The 20,426-nt window shown below is 43.9% G+C and overlaps 1 protein-coding gene across 3 annotated transcripts in view; it reads right to left on the bottom strand.

Moving 5' to 3' along the window:
- The window catches only part of PTPRG (protein tyrosine phosphatase receptor type G), a 1,221,857-nt gene that overhangs the window by 377,943 nt on the left and 823,488 nt on the right, over nt 1-20,426 (bottom strand). For all 3 annotated transcript variants that reach the window (XM_029601001.1, XM_029600999.1, XM_029601002.1), the window contains exon 6: nt 7,050-7,116. In XM_029601001.1, the coding sequence (XP_029456861.1) occupies nt 7,050-7,116 (67 nt within the window). The remainder of the gene's footprint in view (nt 1-7,049; nt 7,117-20,426) is intronic.

Raw genomic sequence — 20,426 nt, 5'->3', positions numbered from 1 at the left:
GGTGTTAATCTCAAATTATACTTTATTAAATGAAATTGAACTGCAACACCTAAATTTAACTTTTTAGGTCAAAATGAAATCAATCAAAGTAGGTAATGAACTTTAAATAAAGAGTGATTTGTTTGGAGTGGAAATAGAAGTGGACATAGGTGGGCCCGGGCCGATTGCCCGGAGCCCACCCATGATGGCAGCGCGCGGGCAACTAGGCCGGAGGACAAAGGGGGGGGGGGAATGACATAGGAAGGTGACGGTCGATGGAATTCCCATCCCCATAGCACCCCCTCACCTGGCGACCCGAAGAAGGCCTGAGCCAGTGTGATGCCATGGCTCCGCCCCGGGGCCATGACATCAAGGGGCAGCACCGACGACGCCAGCTGATGATGTTTGCGGTCCCTTAAAGGGCCGCGGCATGCGCCAAGCGATCCCTTTTGGATCGCACAGCAGCCTGGAAAGACTGAAAAGATTTTGCTTACTCTGCGCCAATCTCCATCCCAGCCCCAGGTTTCCTTTTCCCTTTTCGCTTCGCCCATCTTCGCGTACCACTTCCGGCTGCTTCCGATGCAGGCAGGACTGTTTTTCAGGATTTTCTATTTCACTTCGTATTACCTATTTCTACCTGATCGGGGGACAGGATACCGTCTGCTTTTTTTTTTTCACATTTCTTGTTCGGGTGTTCTTTCGGGGCACGATGGCCACAGTGCACTTTTCCCACATGGCCATGGGATTTCGTTTTTCCTATTGGTCTCCTTTCTGTCCCTCTGCTGCCCGGCAGCTGCCGGGGAACACGTTGGTCTCGGGGCACTTTTCTCATAGGGGCACTGGAGGTCGCTTTTCCAATTTTCCTCCTTCAAGGCCCCCAGAGCCATATGTGGCCTGAGGAGCATGTTTGGGTTACTGGCACTGGTTGTCAGCGGAGTATGCATGGTTTTCCCGCGGTTCCCACTTCCATACCACGCGGGATGGTCGGACAAGCAACGTTGTACTTTACACTAGCGCCTTATTTACCGTATTTTCCGGCGTATAAGACGACTGGGCATATAAGACGACCCCCAACTTTTCCAGTTAAAATATAGAGTTTGGGATATACTTGCTGTATAAGACTACCCTTCTGTGTCACTACATAACCATACTGTATGTGGTACCCAGTATACAACAACCAGCCAATCACGACAAGCGATGTACCTTACCAGCAATTGGCTGGTTGTTGTATACAAATCCTGCTTGGATTGGTCAGCTCTCCCTGCTTGCCCAGCCTTCCCTGTCTCCAAGACTATCAGAGCGGTAACGCATCCCTCTGGCCCACCCTTGTATCCTATTACTGGTACCTCCTTCTCTGCCTCTCAGATCTCGCTCCTGAGGACTGCAGTGAAGCGGCACAGACATGCATGTGCGAGATCTGAGAGGCAGAGAAGGAGATACCAGTAATAGAGATGTGAATTGGAACCGGAATCGGTTCTGATTCCGGTTCCGATTCACATCGCGGTTTTTTTTTTCGTCCGGCCCGATCGGGTTTTTTGTTTATCGGCTGCGCCCGAGCCGATAAACAAAAAACCCACCCCGACTCTTTAAAACTAATCCCTCAGCTTCCCTCACCCTCCTGACCCCCCCCCCAAGACCTGCCAAATTAATTAAATACAACCCCCACCCTCCTGACCCCTCCACAAGATCTGCCAAATTAGTTTTCTACAACCCCCCACCCTCCTGACCCCTCCAAGACCTGCCAAAAGTCCCTGGTGGTCCAGCGGGGGTCCAGAAGCGGTCCGGGAGCGATCTCCTGGACTTGGGCCGTCGGCTGCCAGCAATCAAAATGGCGCCAACGGCCCTTTGCCCTTACTATGTCAATGGGATCGACCAATGGCAGCGGTAGCTCCTGTGACATAGTAAAGGCAAAGGGCCGTCGGCTGCCAAAAATGGTGCCAACGGCCCTTTGCGACCCAAAAGCGACCTTCAACGGACCTCTTTGAAAAAGCTCCCTCACCCAGAGTGGAAGCTATGCAACCACGGCTAGATTTATATCCAAACCATCAAAAGGCCCATAAATTAGCACAAGGTTTGTGCCATGGCTTTCTTATTCCTTTCCAAGGGTGCATTGAGGAATTACATACTGAAAACACACCATCAGCAACACACCATAAGGATATAGTGCAATCCAAGCTAGAGGCTGAAATTGCACTAGGTAGAATAGCTGGTCCATTCACCGAACAACCTTTTCAGCACATCTTCGCCAAAACTGACTACTGCAATTCCCTACTCCTCGGCCTACCTAACAATGCCATCCATCCCATTCAAATTTTACAAAACACCACAGCCCGGATCTTGACTAACTTACGTAGACATGACCATATTACACCTGTTCTAAAAGACCTACATTGGCTTCCAATAGCTTCCCGCATACAATATAAGGCTCTCTCTCTCATCCACAAAGCCCTATACAATCCCGAAATGAACTGGTTCAATGAATCCTTCCGTCTTCACCAGTCCAATAAGCCCACCAGACTAGCACATCTCGCAACCATGCCTATCCCCTCTCCTAAACTCTATAAACTCACTTCCACAAGAGCCCGTGCACTATCGATAGCCGGGCCGACCCTCTGGAACAAAATGCCTGTTGAACTACGGCAAGAAGAATGCCTCAAATCTTTCAAACGGAAGCTCAAGACCTGGCTCTTTGCAAAAGCGTACACTTAACTTTTCACTATACCTCACCACTGTCCCCACTCTCCACTCTCCTCCCCTATTTTCCCACTCTACCGCCCCTCTCTCCCCTCCCCTTCTCTCCGCCTCCTTCTTTTCTTTCTCTCTGCCCCCTCTTTCTTCGCTCTCCTCCCTTCTCTTCCCCTTCTTACTTCCTAGCCTGATTAAAATTAACCTCATAGTTCTTTTTTCCTTTTGTACATATGTATATAATTGCAAACTTTGTTTATAATTTTATTGCAAAACTTCCCATGTTAATTTTCCCCCCTCTCGTTAATGCCTTGTTATCATGTTTTTACTGTTCAATGTAAAGCGCCATGCCGTGCGTTTGTTTTGCGTTACAATGTGAACCGATATGATATCCTGGATGAATGTCGGTATATAAAAATTTTAAATAAATAAATAAATAAATAAATAAATGTTTCTCTCTACATTGGCTGTCATTCCAAAAAACGAAAAAGGGAAATATAGACTGATACAGAATCTCTCTTTCCCACTGGGTCGGTCGGTGAAGGACCATTTGCCACAGGAGGAGTGCACAGTGCAATATGCATTTGATTCCGCAGTTGCTTTGGTGCGAAAGTGTGGATACGGGGCCCTAATGGCTAAAGCGGATATCAAAGCTGCATTCAGGTTACTGCCAGTTCACCCAAACAGTTTTCCGTTACTGGGTTTCAAATTCAACGACCTTTATTTCTTTGACAGATGTATGCCCATGCGCTTACTTTGAGCTATTTAGCTCATTCCTGCATTGGGTTACCGAACAACGGACGGGATTACACAACATTATTCATTATTTGGACGACTTTCTATTTGTCGGGCCGACATATTTAAACTCAAGCAACTACCTCTTAGCTGAATTTCAGAAGATTTCCGAGGAATTTGGTGTTCCCCTTGCTCCTACCAAAACCGAAGGCCCGACAACTATTATCTCCTTCCTAGGAATTGAAATTGATTCACAAAAGATGATAGCTAAGTTGCCAGAAGATAAGGTTAACAAGCTATGAACAATTATCCAACAGGTGACTACGGCTAATTATCCAACTGGTGACTACGTGTTGCTCAGTCCATTCTCGGTTCACTAAACTTCGCTTGCCGAGTCATTCCTATGGGAAGAGCATTCATGAGGAGACTCGCAATGGCAACGGTGGGAGTCCAACGACCCCATCATTTCCTACGGCTATCTAAAGATATCTGTTCAGATTTCCAGATATGGAGGTCATTCCTTAACTTTAATGGTATATCAGTGCTACAGGGACACCATTATCCAACGTGGACTTAAACATTCACACTGATGCATCAGGAGGTTGGGGTTTTGGAGCCATTTGTCAAAATGCATGGTGTGTGGAAAGATGGCCCGAAACTTGGATATCACAAGGCCTTACAAAGAATATAACCTTTCTGGAACTTTTTCCTATCTGGGTGACACTGGTTCTCTGGAGCAAAATGTTACGAAATAAACATTTTTTGGTGTGATAACCAGGCAGTTATGCAGGTTTTAAATTCACAATCAGCCAAGTGCCCGATAGTGGTCAATCTACTAAGGGAAATATTTTTAGAAGCCTTAGATAATAACACCATGCTGCGCGCTAGACATGTGCCGGGAATATGTAATGGCGCTGCGGATTCCCTATCCCGTGCTAAATTTCCTTTGTTTCGTAAGCAGGTACCAACAGTGGACGAACTGGGAACTCCAATGCCAGTGCGCTTATGAAACATTGGACAGCAGCTACACAGGACTTAATTCGCAGATCTGTAGCACCATCCACTTGGAACTTGTACTGCCGAGGCTACGATGTCGTGGTACAACCAAGGACAGCAGGCATCCCATCACATACAGCATGCTCCGGACATTATGGACACAGTTATCTATCTGCTCTTCTGCATTTGAAACAGTACTTTTTCGCCTAGCATTCTCATTGGCATTCTTTGGGGCTTTCAGAGTGAGTGAACTGGTAGCCGCCAACAAGGAAGACGCCGGAAATAGTGGACTGCCAGCAAAGAACGTAGTTTACACTCCAGAGAAAATAACGATAACTATACAGAAATCAAAAACTGATCAAGAAGGCCGAGACACTACTTTATCACTCAGGAAATTCCAGCATGCGTTACCTGTCCAACAGATAATATGAGAAGCTATCTAGCGGTGTGGCCCATGGGTGGAGTCTACCTGTTGATACATGCTAATGATACACCACTTACCAGATTCCAATTCTCCGCAATCCTAACAGCTGCGGTAACAAAGATGAAGATGGACCCAAAAATTTTCACCACTCACTCTTTCAGAATTGGTGCCACCACAAGTGCGGTGCAGGCGGGACTAAGAACGGATGCAATCAAGAAAATTGGCCGCTGGCGATCTAATGCGGTCAACTCCTATGTCCGATTGGACAAAGCTGATATGGCTAACAAGATTTCTTAATTTTATCTTGCAGATGGGCAGCAGAGACTGAGTATGGCATGGATTATCGGTCACTCGTACGTCCGATGGGCGGCAAAAAGAGCTCATGAACGGCCGTACGGAATTCACTTGGGGCTGGCGTCCAAAGGTTGGGCCATCGAATGGATGGGCAAACCTGGCATGCTATGGGAACAGTTGTTGCCCTTCATACGGCGCTTGAAGGACACGAGAGCGCCGCCCAATCTCATAATACTCCACCTGGGAGGCAATGACTTGTGTACATGGACATGTAAGCGCTTGATTCAGATGGTAAAATGTGACCTCGCCAGCATACTAGAGCTATTCCCAGGTGCCCTTGTATGCTGGTCTGATATTATTCCCAGACCAAAATGGAAACAGTCAAAATTATGGGGGCGTGGGAGGAAGAAGGTTAATAGACAGATTGGTACATGGTTACAAAAAATGGGTGGACTACAGATAAGACACCAATGGGCTGCCGACATCTCCCCCGGGCTGTTCAGACCTGACCAGATCCACCTATCGGATATTGAATACAACATTTTCAATAATACCCTCCAAGATGTCATTGAGGCACAAGACAGGTAAAATGGCCTCAGCTTATTAGTGGGGGACACGAGGCAAGGGTCCTCCCTACCTCATGTTTTGGTGGGTACCTGGGCCGGTTGAGTCAGATTACACGTGATGCTGGTGTTATCACACGACGGTGGGGTAGCCGTTGGTGCCGGGAGGTGGAAAAGGAGATGGCCCCCTGGCTCTGGGAACAAGGCGGGAGGGGGGGGGGGGGGCGGCACAGCGTCAGGCTGCCTTGCTTGGTCCACGCGGTGGGCAGCGGCATAAGTACACTGCCGGCTCGGGTATCCTATAAAGTTATAATGTTATGTTTTAAAAAATAAAAGCTGCGGCCATTTTATACCAAGGACAGAGTCTGCATAATTACTGTTATAAATGAGAACGACCGAAAATGGGTATTAGGGAATGGGTCAGGTAAATGGAGTTTGGACGACGGACAAAGGAGCAAGTGGCAGCTACTAACGTTAAGGTTTTTCCCATGTGAAAAAGTGGATGGTGGTTTGGATGGTTTATTGTATTTTTATTGCATTTTATTGTAATTTGTATGGTTTGATTTTATTGTCTTAGGTTGTAAGTTTGGATCTTTTTTTGATTAGAGAAGAGTATTCTATAAATCTGAGAAGAAATAATTCAGATACTTTATTGCCCATATGCAAACAGGATATCATCTGTGCTGTTTAGCCCTGGCCTTCATAGTACCACTTATTGTTGACATGCATAGCTTTTATAAATATTTTTCAGATTTTCAGAAAAGTTAATCAATACGATGAATACAATTACACAAAAACTTTTCAGTGCATGGCATTTCTAACATTTTATCTTCTGTAATTCAAAGAAAAGATGTTTATGGAACAAAAACAGACTAACCATATGCTAGGAATGGAAGTGCTCAGCTGTTGCAAAGTTTAATTAATTTTCACCATGGTTAATCTTATGTTTCATTATCAGCTCCCTACATTTTAAAAAGATAATTTACAAAGTAACACAAATCTTCAGAAAGGAATAGTTTTAGAACACCAGATAAATACTGTAGCAAGAGTAAAATATCAGCAGTGCAAATGTATAACTAATATGAGTGATATATTGCCACATGTTTTTGATTTATAACTTATGCATTCCAAAAGCATGGATTGAAAAGAAAAATTGCTTACAGTGAAACCAAACCCATTTTCAGGTTTTAAAAAAAAAAAAAAAAAAAAAGGTTTCATTTTAACCAAACAAATAATGGCTATAATGCTCTTGAACATCAGTGAACAAAGAATGCACATTTCCATGTGTCCTTTTAAATGGTGCCCAAATCCTTTAAGGACAACATTCCAACTATTCTATTCTTTCCTGAAAAAGGAAGTTTTAGCTTACTTACCATGATGTACGACACCCTTCAACCCATGGATAATAGGACCCAGTGCTGGATTGTTCTTCTGACTGACCTACAAGTGAAGGATACATAATTGGTTAAATCTATTCTGGCATCAAAAGGAACAGTCTCAGTTTAATCTTTCAAAGGGAGAAAAAGATGTTATCTGGCATGCAGCTACTTCACATCTATATGTATACAACACTATCTAACAAATACTAGAGATTTATGGTATTATGCAGTAAAATAGATACTAGGAAGGTAAAAATCAAAAGAAAAAAATACATGTGCTATATATACATAAGCAACAGAACATGTGGAAGGATTAAATCATTGAAGTCCATAAAATTCATAAAGCATTCATAACTGCTTTAAAAAAAACTGAAAAGGTGTCAGTATAAAGCCCAAAAGTTTGACAAAGATAGAAGGTCCCTTGACACAGGTGGTGTTTCATAGGAACTGTGTCAGGAAGGAACCCAAACTTAGGAAATGCTCTAGACACTTAAAGATTAAGCAGTGGCGTAGCCAGAAATGAATTTTTTTTTGTGGTGGTGGTGGTGGGGGTCCAAGGTTAACATGGGTAAACAGTTAACATACAAGCAGGCCCTACTATTTGTACTCTTAATAAATAATGCCTTAGAGTGCACCTGACAATGGATTTCTAAGTAGTTTTATCATGAACGCTGCTTTAAAATATTTTAATTTCAAGCAATCAGCATTAAAAAAACACTTTATTAATCTGTATTAATTTATTTTATATTTATTGCAGTTTCAAAATACACATCATGTAAAAAGTAAACACTTAACAGAAACATCAGATTCAATCATGTAATAAAACAAATAATGTATTCTTTTATGAATCCTCTTTCCAAAAATGCACAGAATATCATTACTACAATGAAATAGCAATAATCATAATACTCATCATAAGAATTGAAGATTTGCAACAGGTGCAGAACAGAACTAGGACATGCAAAAAAATATATATTCAGCGACAACAAAAACTCCCTGCAATACCAACATTTTGTGAAGTAAGAAAAATCCCTATTAAAAAAACCCAAAAAACCCCTCCAACAACAAACACTAAGAACCTTGCTATACTGTGCTGTAACTCTCAGGATCCAAACAGCAGCAAGCAACCTTATCTACAAAAAGGCAGCAAAGACAAACATTACATTAAGCCCTAGAACATTAATACACAACCTAGTGGGCAAAGAGAACAAGCCAAACTGCTACAAATCCCAACAGAGAAACTACATGCTAGCCAAAATACTGTACCTCTGTTATACATGCACAATACAGACAGACCCCTACCCAATACAGAATAAGGGACTATGAATTAGAAATAACCATGCAAACAAAACTGAAATGAAAAGCCTGAGAAACCAGATTCTGTGAACACTGGAATAATGAAGAAACAGCAAAATGGAGATATATAAGAAATGCATTCCCAAAGATGGCATATTTCAATCATTGAAAGTCAAAATAATTTTTTTTTAAACCTTTGTTGTCTGATCTTATTTTCTGGTCTTAGTGTCTGTTCCCCTTGTCTATCTTTTCCTAATTCCTTTTTCAGGGTCTCTTATTCTGTTTCTTCTCTCTCCTCTTTTCTTTCCTTCCTCCTTCATACACACACACACACACACACACACACACACACACACACACACACACACACACACACACACACACGTGCTCTCACATTCATGCTTTTTCCAACACAGGCTCCCAATCTTACATGCTCTCTCTCACATACACACAGGCTCCCACTCATATCCTCTCTCTCTCACACATGGAGGCTCCCACTTCCCCTACAGACTTTCGTTCTCACATGCTGTCTTTCACACACAGGCTCCCATTCCCCCTCACAGACACACACAAGCTCTTACATTATGTCTCACACATAGAGTCACATTCCCACACAGACACACAGGTTCTCACATGCTGTCTCATACAAACATAGGGTCTCATGCTCACAAGCAGGCTGCCACTTGAACACACCTATGCTTCCTCACACATACAGGATCTCACTCCCAAATGCCCCCTCTTTCAAATATACCTACTCTTGCTCTCTCTTCAGGTTCTCACACTCACATGCTCTCTATCTCTCTCACACACACAGCTTTCTCCACTTCCACATGTCTCATGCATACACCTCCCTCCCCCAGAGCAGGCTACCATTCGCACCTCCCCCTCAGGAAACTTCCCATTCATACACACAGGCAGGCTCCCATTCACCCCCCTCGGGCAGGCTTGCATTCCAACTTGCCCCTCCAGGTAGCCTTCCATTCATACACACAACCCACACCACAGCAGCCTCCCACTGACACTTACCCCCAGTCAGGCTCCCATTCAGAAACACATACACACAGGCAGGTTTCCATCCACACAAACACACACTCAGGCAGTCTCCCCATTGGGAGCAGAATGGGAAGCCCATCCTGTTGCTCCTCCTTGTGTACCGGCCTTTACACTATACAAAACTCTTTGGCTAGCACTTCTATGCTGATCTCATGCATCACGAGATCAGCATACAGCACATGCTAGCTGCAAGAATTTTGAATTCCGTAGGGCGGGCACATGTGGTGGAGTAGGCAAACGGGCTCTTTCCTGGTGGTATTTTCTTCTCGGCTGCCAGTAGGATCATTCAAACTAGCAGCCTCTTGGGCCTCTTCTTTCTTTGACTGCCGGTGGGACGGGATCCACCAGCGGTCTCCTAGGCCTTTTTTTGTCCCAGACGCCAGTAGGATGGAAACCCCTGGCAGCCTCACGGGCCACCTCCTCTCTTCGGTCGCCGGTGGGAAAAGGGTCCACTGGTGGCCTCCTGGGCCAGCTCCCATCTTTGGCTGCTGCTCCACTGGCTGTGCATGTTTGGCAGCACCAGGCCTGTTCACAAGAGCTTCTCTTCTCAGGTTACTGGACAACTCTAAGTGGGTGGACCATGGCCCACCCAGGTTCATCTGTGGCTCCGCCACTGAGATTAAGCAAGCATCATTTCAAATCATTCAGACTGGGCATCCACTGTTAATGTGGAAATAAACGTGCTTCAAGCAACTGATGTACCATTCTATCATTCAAACTGGGCATGTACTGCTGAGCTGGTATAGCTTTCCCTTGGATTTTTCCAATGGCTTTTTCTGTTTGCCAAGCAGTGTTATATTAAAGACTGAGAAGGATGGCTTGGCCCAGTGGTTGACAATGCTGCATGCTGCCTTATAGAGGGGTCCATGGTTTGATTCAAGGATCAGGTCTTTCATAGCTCAGGTTGACCAATGTTGTGGGTGCTATGAAAGCAGCAGTCAAGCACTTGGAGAAAGGGAGAGAGTCTGAGTCATCAAACGAGCAAAATACCTGGTGACCAGATTGAAGCCTATGATTGCAGGTTTCTGGAGAAGCCCTGGTGCATGGCTCCCAGCCTCAGAGCCATCACTCCAATGAACAGACTAGGAACAGTGGAAAGTAACCTGTTTACTGAAATAGGCAGAAAATTCCCAAGTACTTGCAAATAAAGGTTCAAGGTGGCAAGATCCCAGCCCCGGTTCTGACTGAGCTAGGAGGAGGAGGGAGAAGGGAAGAATGATTAGGCCTCCCTCAAAAAAAAAAAAAAAAAAGATCTGAGGTGGGAGAGAGACGTGGTCAGACTATTGTAATAGATTATATTCAGATTGGCTGAGTGCATCAGAAAACTGAGCATTAATGACCAAGAAATGTCTATTGACCTGATATCAATAACAGAATACAAAGAAAAACTGTTATTGTAATTTTATTCATTCTTATAATATAATGATTATAATAATGACTTATAGGTTGAGTCTTTTCTGTTTCTATTGTGATACCCTTCTGATTTCACTATGCATTAAGAGTGAAAGTATACTAGTGTTGGGAGAATCCTAAGAAGAGTATCACCTAAGAGTGACAGGGTGGTCCATCCCCCAAAGGATAAGTTAGAGGAGATTAGAGTACATATGGTGACTCCACAAGCCACTAGGAGTGGTCAGAGGCGCCGGAGTTAAGATGTCTTGTGGGAAGGCAAGGAGAGCAGCCAAAGAGGTGTGTTCTTCTCTGAGGCTATTATTGAATCTGTGGAAGAGAAGGGTTCTTTTCTGCAAATGGCAAAGGGCCAACTCAACATTTGACACCAGACAGTCATGGGAGGATTTGTCCTGGGCCAGCCAGCACTTGAGTATTTTTGGGAAGACAAAAAGGAGTCTCTAGCTTTTCAGTGGGGCTTGAAGAGGTAGAAACCTTGTTGGAGATAACCATGGCAATTTGAATTTAACATAAGTAGAATAAGAACAGTGCTGCAGAAATACTTTGCAATAACCTGAAGAACTGTTTTGAATTTTTTTTCTCTTGGACTGTGATCCTTTGTACCTGCTTTGATCTGCTAACAAGCAGGCTAACAGGGATGTTGAAAGCAAGGAAGGCTAGGGGCCATAAGAGACCAGAAAGGGATATGGCCACTCCTCTTTGGAGACAAGATTGGCCAAAGTAGGCTAAAAGGAGATTGCTGGAATTATGAAGATGTTCACAGCAACCAGAGGTTACTAAGCTCTTTAGAATGGTAAAGTCTTTCCTTTCATGGTGAAGTTCTGCTCCTTGCCTCAAGCTTCAACAGTAGCTTTACATTTCTATTCTGGCACCAGTTCCTGCTCCAAGTTCCAGTTGCAACTCCCAGTTCTACTCCTTGCTTGAAGTTCTTAATTCCTATGTTCTGCTTCAGTTCTTTTTCTTGCCTTGCTTCCAATCTGCTAAGCTCCAAACTCCAATTGTAGCTGACCCAGTTTAGATTCCAAGCTGCAGACTCAGTCTTCAGTTCCAGTTACTGCACCAAGCTTCAGACCTGTTACTGCTTCCAGTTCTAGTAACTTAATAAGCTTAAACTACAATACTGTGCCAAGCTCCTAACACCAATTCATGTACCGATTTCCAACTCCGGTTTCAGATCAGACTCCAGTTCCTGCTCAGAGTTTCCGTTCCAGCTTCAGTCCAGCTCTCAACTCCAGTATGCCAGGACTCCTTCTTGCTTTAATCCTATACTCCTACTCTTGAGTACTTGCATGGCTAGAGAACCTAACACTCCACTCCCTGAACTACAATAAGGAATAAAATATCAAGTAAATAAAAATATAATAAAAACATGAGCAGTAACATACCTAATATAACTGACAACCCACTATGCTCATAACCAACATGTGACAAGAATTCACCTCCTACTAAATCTTCTGAATATGACAGTCATAGTGATGCAATGATCTAGTAAAGGGAAGGTAGATGGGCAACTAGCAGCAAATCTACTTGGGAAGCAGGAGAAAGAGGCAACCGTCTTCCCCAGTTGTTCATCTCCACAGGTGACATGCCTGCCTGCATCTCACCATCACCAAATCATAGCCTCCATGGGCCAGGCAGGCCAACCACTGGATAGGCACATGCAAGAGCTGCTGGGAGAAAAATTGATTATTGATTCCAGCAGCCCCCTTTGAATCTGCAAGTGGTCATCTTGAGTGCATACCCTGGCAGTACCTGGAAGCTGTGCTGTATTGAATCACACCTCCAGCAAGTGTGATAGGGCTAGCCAGTGCACAGATATTTTGGTTATTTGTGGACAAAGCATCCAATTAGTAAGAAATGTCCTGCTTTGGACTGAAGTTACTTCCATGATAGCTAAAAGTTAGTTAACTTGCATGTATAAGCATCAACCTGCCCCCACAGAGAACAGATTATTCTGGAAAGGATACAGTCCCTCCTTTTCCCCCATGGAAAACTGATGATTCAATAGCCAAAATATTGTTTCCAAGCATATACCTACTCCATTAAAGGCTGACATGAAAAAAAAAATGAACCAAAGAAATGAGAGCACTAGACAAGCAAGAAAGACTGAAACAGGTAGATAAAAAGAGAAAGATTCATATTAGAGAAAGGGGGCAGTAATCCAAAAGAGCTGTATGTGATGGGGGGTAAAAGACTGATGCGCATGGAACAAGAGAGGGATCTTGGGGTCATAGTGTCTGGCAAACTGAAGATGGCGAAGCAATGTGATAAAGCGATAGCTAAATCCAGAAGAATGCTTGGCTGCATAGAGAAAGGAGTAACCAAGTAAGGAAGTATTAATGCCTTTTGCACAGGTCCTTGATGAGGCTTTACCTCGAGTATTGTGTTCAGTTCTGGAGCCCTTATCTCAAAAAGGATAGAGACAGGATGGAGGTGGTCCAGAGAAGGGCAACAAAAATGGTATGGTGTCAGTATCGGAAGACTTCTGAGGAGAGGCTAAAGGATCTGAATATGTATACCCTGGAAGAGAGGAGGTGCAGGGAGATATGATACAGACCTTCAGATACCTGAAAGGGTTTACTGATGCACAAATGTCAAACCTTTTCCATTGGGAAAAAAATCAGTATAACTAGGGGTCACGAGATGAAACTCCAGGGAGGACAACTCAGAACCAACGACAGGAAATATTTCTTCACAGAGAGGGTTGTGGATGCCTGCAATGCCCTTCGGAAGAGGTAGTAAAGACAAAAAAACAGTGAAAGAATTCAAAAGGGGCATTAGATAAACACTGTGGATCCCTAAATGCCAGAGGATGTAAATAAAGAAAAGAGTGTATGGGGTAACTTGCTGGTGTGGTGTTTACTACACTTAACCAATAAGCCTTGATACTTTTGATGTAACTCCCTCATTGCTTTCTGCTTCAATGGCAGGGGGAAAAGGGGAATTGGATTCAGACAGCAGCCAATGAGGGCTGGGGAACTGATAAGCATGAGTGTAACCTGCACAGAGCAGCAGTTAAGAGTTATCAGAAGGTATGGGATTACTACCCTTAACCAATAAGCCTGGATGCTTTTGATGCAACTGCAACATCGCTCTGTGCTTTGATGGAGGAGTGTGATGGGTAGTGGGAAAGAAGAATTTGGATTCAGAGACAACCAACCCGAGACATGATTTTTTTTTTTTTTAAGTCATGGGTACTAATGCGCAAACATTAGAGGTAAAAAAAAAACACAGGACCTCTTCTACGGCCAAGTCCATAAGCAAAGCACATCAAGCAGCACTGGGAGTAACCTGCATGGCATGTCAAATACTACCATGGGAAGTTTGCTGGACAGACCGCATGGACCATTTGGTCCTTTTCTGCCGTCATTTCTATGTTCAAGAAGAAAATGGGAGAAACGGGAGAAACAAGAAAGAGAATGAAGAGTAAAGGATAGAAGAGACCCAAAAGAAACTAAGGAATCACATAAAAAGATTAAATTAAAAAAAGAACAGAAAAATATAAATATGGAAGATCATCAATAATAAAACAAAGAAAAGATGAGCATGAAACCAAAGAAAGAAAATGACGGGAAAAAAAGATGAAAGAAGGGAAGGGAAGGGAAGGAAAGGAAGAAGATGCCAGGCCCTAAAAAATCGAGCAGATGAGTCAAGCAGGCATTAAGGAGAGCATTAACAAGAAGAGTAATGCAGAAAAAAGAAAAAGGAAGACAGGAACATAGGAAATAAAATCAGACATTTAAAACAATAACTGGCAGAAGATGGATAAACAAGCAGAAAGTCCAATATTGTAAATAGCCTCAGTTCTATTTATTTTACTATTTTGTTTGGATCATTTTTACATTTTTTTGTTTACACTTCTACACTAGCCATTTTCCAAAAAAGGAACCCAAAGCTCTGGAAACTTGTTGTTATGCAGAGTTCAATGTGCAATCCATACATTTATCAGCCCAATACTCCTCTACTAATCACTTTTGGGCCGATACAGTAAGGACGCGTAAGAAACAGTGCAGCAGTGCAGGGCGCACCCTCGTTTGCCATGCGCACATTTTGGTTCACATACCACTCGATTGAGTGTTCAAATTAGACGCAAATCCAAGCAGCGTCCAAAGCTTGTCAATGAAGCAGTAGGCGCTCGCAATCCATTTTACTGTATAGAGCGGTATGCAGCGCCTATACAGTATCCAGGGTGCGCTGGTACCTGTCCTTTGAAATGTCATTACAAATGTCATTTGAAATGTCATTCTACCAGGTAAATGGATGGTTCTTTTCTACAGACCCTGCTGCCTTGAGCACCTGGCCGGATGTCCAAGCCGCGACCTTGGACGTCTGGCCGGGCGCTCAAGGCAGCAGTGCCTCCGATCATGGATGTCCGAGGTCGCTGCTTCCAATCATGGACCTTCCCGCCTGTAGGCACCGCTGCCTTGAGCACCCAGCCGGTCATCCAAGCCGTGACCTCAGACGTCCGGCCGGGCGCTCAAGGCAGCGGTGCCTCCGATCATGGATGCCGCAACCTTGGACGTCCGAGGTCACGGCTTAGACATCCAGCCAGGCGCTCAAGGCTCTAGAATGGAAGTAACAGCTGTTTACAGAGTCAGTCTTTGTCCTCTTCACCCCATTTATCACCTCGGTCAGCTGAGTCACGTCATGGCTGGCGAAAGAGATCAATGTTATTCCACTCTCCACCGTTCCATTTGCAGCCATGGAGAAGGGATTGCTGCACCTCCAACTCTGATTCTATGCCTGCAGTGGCAGGGCAAGCGGGCCCAGATCGGGCCTTCCCAGCTGACCTGGCCCGCCCGGCACTAGAGTGAAAGGAACATGTTTTAAATGACTTTTGTGCAGAGAAGGTTGAAGGAGGGAGCTCCAGAGGGGGCGAAGATACAGCGCAAGGCAGCGGGAAGGTCCACGAACGTCCGGCCGGACGTCCGAGGTCGCAGCTTGGACGTCCAGCCAGGTGCTCAAGGCAGCGGGAAGCTGACTGAACACCACACTAATGCCAGGGTCAAGGTAGGCAGTAAATATGCAGGTTAAAGACGCGGCAAATAAGCTGGTTAAAAAGGCGATAATCTGGGCGCACGTTACTGTATCGGAGGGAATAGCTAAAATCGATCATTAACATATCATATACATGCGGCGAGCGGAGACGGATACGCGTCCATTTCGGCAAGTGGTAAGGACGCGTAAAACCGGATACTGAATCGCGGGGTTCGCCTTACGCGTCCAAATTGTGCATCCAAAGCAGGTTAGAAACAAGGTAATCGCGGCCGTGCTTTACTGTATCGGCCCGTTTATAACTTCAAATTGCAAAAATATGGATTTCCTTCCAAATGCCTATATAACTCCCCAGAGTTTGCAAATTGCAGCCCAAGCCATTTCCAAATAATTAGGGGGATGAACAAATATAAATCGCAACATGCAGACATCAGTATAATCTAATAAACCTCTTTTCTGATAGAATTGAGGCTAAAAACTCAAAAGACAAAAATATAAACATATTTTAGTTTCCAATATAGCATCACTGAACTATTGAAGAGCATACTGGTTATTACAGCTGGACCCATATCCCTGCTGTGTGGCATATACATCATTCTGGAATTACAGTGAAAAAACCTCTTACACTATAACAAAAAAAAAGAATCTTATAACCACATAATTCATGCTACTATATTATCTTTAAGGCACAAGCAATAGAAATTTGACTTGGTTCTGGTCATTCTTGGCACATCACCATCTTGTAAGATTCTAAAAAACAAACCAAAACAAACAAAAAAAAAACAGAATCCCTTTGTATTCCAAGTCCTTTATATGGATGAACAAATAAAAACCCACACTACAATGCACAAGAATTGCACAGCTATTGTGTATGCCACACAGCTGCAGATCTAAAGAGGGATGTGTGAACAATCTGCCATCTAACTAACCAGGTGGATGTCAGCCTGGAATGAAAAGGCAGATTTCTCCAAGATTCACCACAAAATATTTTGATGTTTTCTTAAAGATCCAAAGAAAACCTAGGTCAGTTATAAAAAAAAAAAAAATCCACACTGGGAAATAAAAATATAAAAAAAAGATCTGCACTGCACAGATGACATCTGCAGTAATCTTCTCTGATCTGCTTTGGATTTTTAAGGATCTTGAGCAGTTTTTCTTTCTTTGAAAAAGTTGTCTTCAATTGGTTTGACTAATCAATGGTTTTTCCCTGGGTTTATCAAATCTGGTGATATCCTTCCTTTAGAGATATATCTCTGCACACTAAAGTGGCATATTGTGTGGCATTATGATCACTAGCAATAAGCATCCTGAGCTGTTGCTACTAAGCATTTTTCACATAGACTGGGACTTCCCAAACCTGTCCTGCTGAACCCACCACCAGTTAGGGTTTCAAGATATATATAATAAATATTCATGTAAAGTTTGCAAAGATTGGATTCTCCAATGTATACAAATTGATATTGTCCACAATCATTCTAGAGACCATGAAAAAAAAACAAAAAAAAACTAGCTGTGGGGCCACTAGGACAGGTTTGGAAAGCTCAGACAACCACAACGTAGAAAAATGTCTGTCTATGGTTTACTGGAACTTTTTCTGGGTTTATTTAGTTTTAATATCAATTAGCCGAGAACTCCTTTATTTTTCTACTAGCATATTTTAAGTCTTATATCTGTACATACACTATAGTTCTGCTTTCCCTTTATGTGCGGTTACATACAAATTTGGACACTTTTACAGTATTCACACCCTCTGCTTTTAGGATATTCCTTCCTATGCCCTCAGTTAGGGGCGGATTTTCAAAGGCCCGTGCACGTAAATCCTTCCGGACTTACGCGCACAGGGCCCTCGCGCGCCGGCACGCCTATTTTGCATAGGCCGCCGGCGCGCGTAAGTCCCGGGGCTTTTGTAAGGGGGGCGTGTCAGAGGGCGGGGCCTACTGATGCAGCGTTTTGGGGGCGGGCCTTGGCATTTAGGGGGCGGGCCCGGGGGCGTGGTCGAGGCCTCCGGACCAGCCCCCGGGACCGGAGGACGGAGCAGGGCTGCCCGATGCGCGCAAAGTTACGCCTGCTTCTAGCAGGCGTAACTTTGCCAACAAAGGTAAGGGGGGGTTAGATAGGGCCGGGGGGGGGGGGGGGGTTAGGTAGGGGAAGGGAGGGGAAGGTGCGGGGAGGGCGAAGGAAAGTTCCCTCCGAGGCCGCTCCGAAATCGGAGCGGCCTCGGAGGGAATGGAGGCAGGCTGTGCGGCTCGGCACACACAGGCTGCCGATTTTGCGCAGCCTTGCACGCCGACCCCAGATTTTATAAGATACGCGCGGCTATGCGTGTATCTTATAAAATCAGGCGTACTTTTGTTCGCGCCTGCTGCGCGAACAAAAGTACGCACTCGCACAACTTTTTAAAATCTGCCCCTTAGTTTGTACTGCATTGAGCCTTGTGTTCATCAAAGTGAACCCTGCATAGCGTACCCTGATTTACTGAGGTTGAAGATTTATGATGATGGGAGGGGTCACGTGGGGAGGAGGGGGCTTTCAAAACTACAAAGGGATTCAATAAAAATAAGAACAAAAAAAAAAAGATCTCTCTGATGGTGTAGGTTGTAGTTGCCACATAAATCAGTTGGCATATTTTCCTAGCATTTTATTTTAATAAATGGTCTACCTGTGGCTATTTCTGAAAAGCAAAACGACGACAATTTTCAGGTGTAAAACCAAAGATTTCCTTGAATTTGAAAAAATTGACAATCACATTTTGCAGAAATGGCATGTGTTTGCAGGTTAAGGAATTTATAAGCATATCTCTAAGTATGCTTTAGTTAAACCGCAAGGTTAAAAAGATTATAAGTCTTTCTGAATTTCACATCTCAGAAGATGATTTTCTTATCATTCCCATATTGGTAATCATCCAAGGACTTTGCTTCACAGAGGAAGCTACCATGAAAGAATAGTGAACACACACATATCTTGTTTACTACAAATTACTGACATTTTTCAGAGATAACCATTGATTTTCAAGGCACCTACTCAGGAAAGTTGTCTTTTTTTTTTTAAGGAAAAATGAAAAGCCAGCATTTTTTAGCTATGTAAGATGCCATTCTCTCTTAGACTTTTAGGATAGACATAGTTCACATTGTTAAAAAAGAAAAAAAATGAATGGTTTCAATGTCAAATTTATGATTTTCATTGAACCAGGTTTCCACAAGCATTTCATTCAAATGTTTAACAGTTATCAGGTAAGATTTTAACTTTGGATGTGAACAGACATAAAAAAAAATTATAAGAGGGGAAACAAAATCAAACCAGCCTTGAAAAAAGAATTATCATGAAAAAGATAGAAAAGAATGGCAGATAAGGTCAGATAAGTTTGACTGGTCTGCTCAAGTATCCTACTTATCACAAGGCTGCTCATATATATTTGTTAGCTTCATATTATGAAACCTTGCTCTAGAATTTTTCCACCCAAAATATTGACCTCGCATATCCTTGTAGCATATGAATGTTTCTGTATATGCCTCCTTTAGAGGGTATACATATTCTGGACATTGTCAGCTGCCACATCATAGCTCTGAAAACTCCCAATTACACACACTGCAATAACATACCTTTCTTATGGAGATACAGCTGTTCATCAAAAAGCATCTTTGAATGATATCTCAAATTATGAATTTAAGAGGATGCAAGTGTAAGTAAAAGAAATAAATCAGTATGAATTAGAGATGTGAATCGTGTGATCGATCGTCTTAACGATCGATTTTGGCTGGGGGGGGGGAGGGAATCAGATTGTCGCGGTTTTGTTTTTTTAAATATCATGTAAATCGTAAATTGGGGGAGGGCGGGAAAACCAGCACACTAAAACAACCCTAAAACCCACCCCGACCCTTTAAAATAAATCCCCCACCCTCCCGAACCTCCCCAAAATGTCTTAAATTACCTGGGGTCCAGTGGGGGGGTCCCAGTGTGATCTTCCACTCTCGGGCCACGGGTGCGTTGATAGAAATGGCACCGGCGTTACCTTTGCCCTGTCATATGAGAAATGGGGAAAACGACCTCCTGCACTCGAATCGTGTTGCCGTATTGCAAAATGGCGCCGGCCGTATGGCCATATTGCCGTATTGCAAAATGGCGCCGGCCATATGGCCGGCGCCATTTTGCAATACGGCAACATGATTCGAGTGCAGGTCGTCGTTCCTGGACCCCCGCTGGACTTTTGGCAAGTCTTGTGGGGGTCAGGAGGCCCCCCCAAGCTGGCCAAAAGTCCCTGGGGGTCCAGCGGGGGTCCGGGAGCGATCTGCTATGCTCGTGACGTCGGGGGACAGGAACCAAAATGGCCATTTCTATCAACGCACCCGTGGCCCGAGAGTGGAAGATCACACCGGGACCCCCCCACTGGATCCCAGGTAATTTAAGACATTTTGGGGGGGTTTGGGAGGGTGGGGGATTTATTTTAAAGGGTCAAGGTGGGTTTTAGGGTTGTTTTAGTGTGCCGGTTTTCCCGCCCTCCCCCTTCCCCTCCTCCTTCCCCCGATTTACGATTTTTGACGATAAATCGGGGGAATTCCTATTATATATTGCCTCTAACGATTTTTGACGATTTAAAATATATCGGACGATATTTTAAAT

The sequence above is a fragment of the Rhinatrema bivittatum genome, chromosome 4 (genome assembly GCF_901001135.1).
Source record: "Rhinatrema bivittatum chromosome 4, aRhiBiv1.1, whole genome shotgun sequence".
NCBI lineage: Eukaryota > Metazoa > Chordata > Amphibia > Gymnophiona > Rhinatrematidae > Rhinatrema > Rhinatrema bivittatum.
This window is presented reverse-complemented; position numbering and strand designations above follow the sequence as displayed.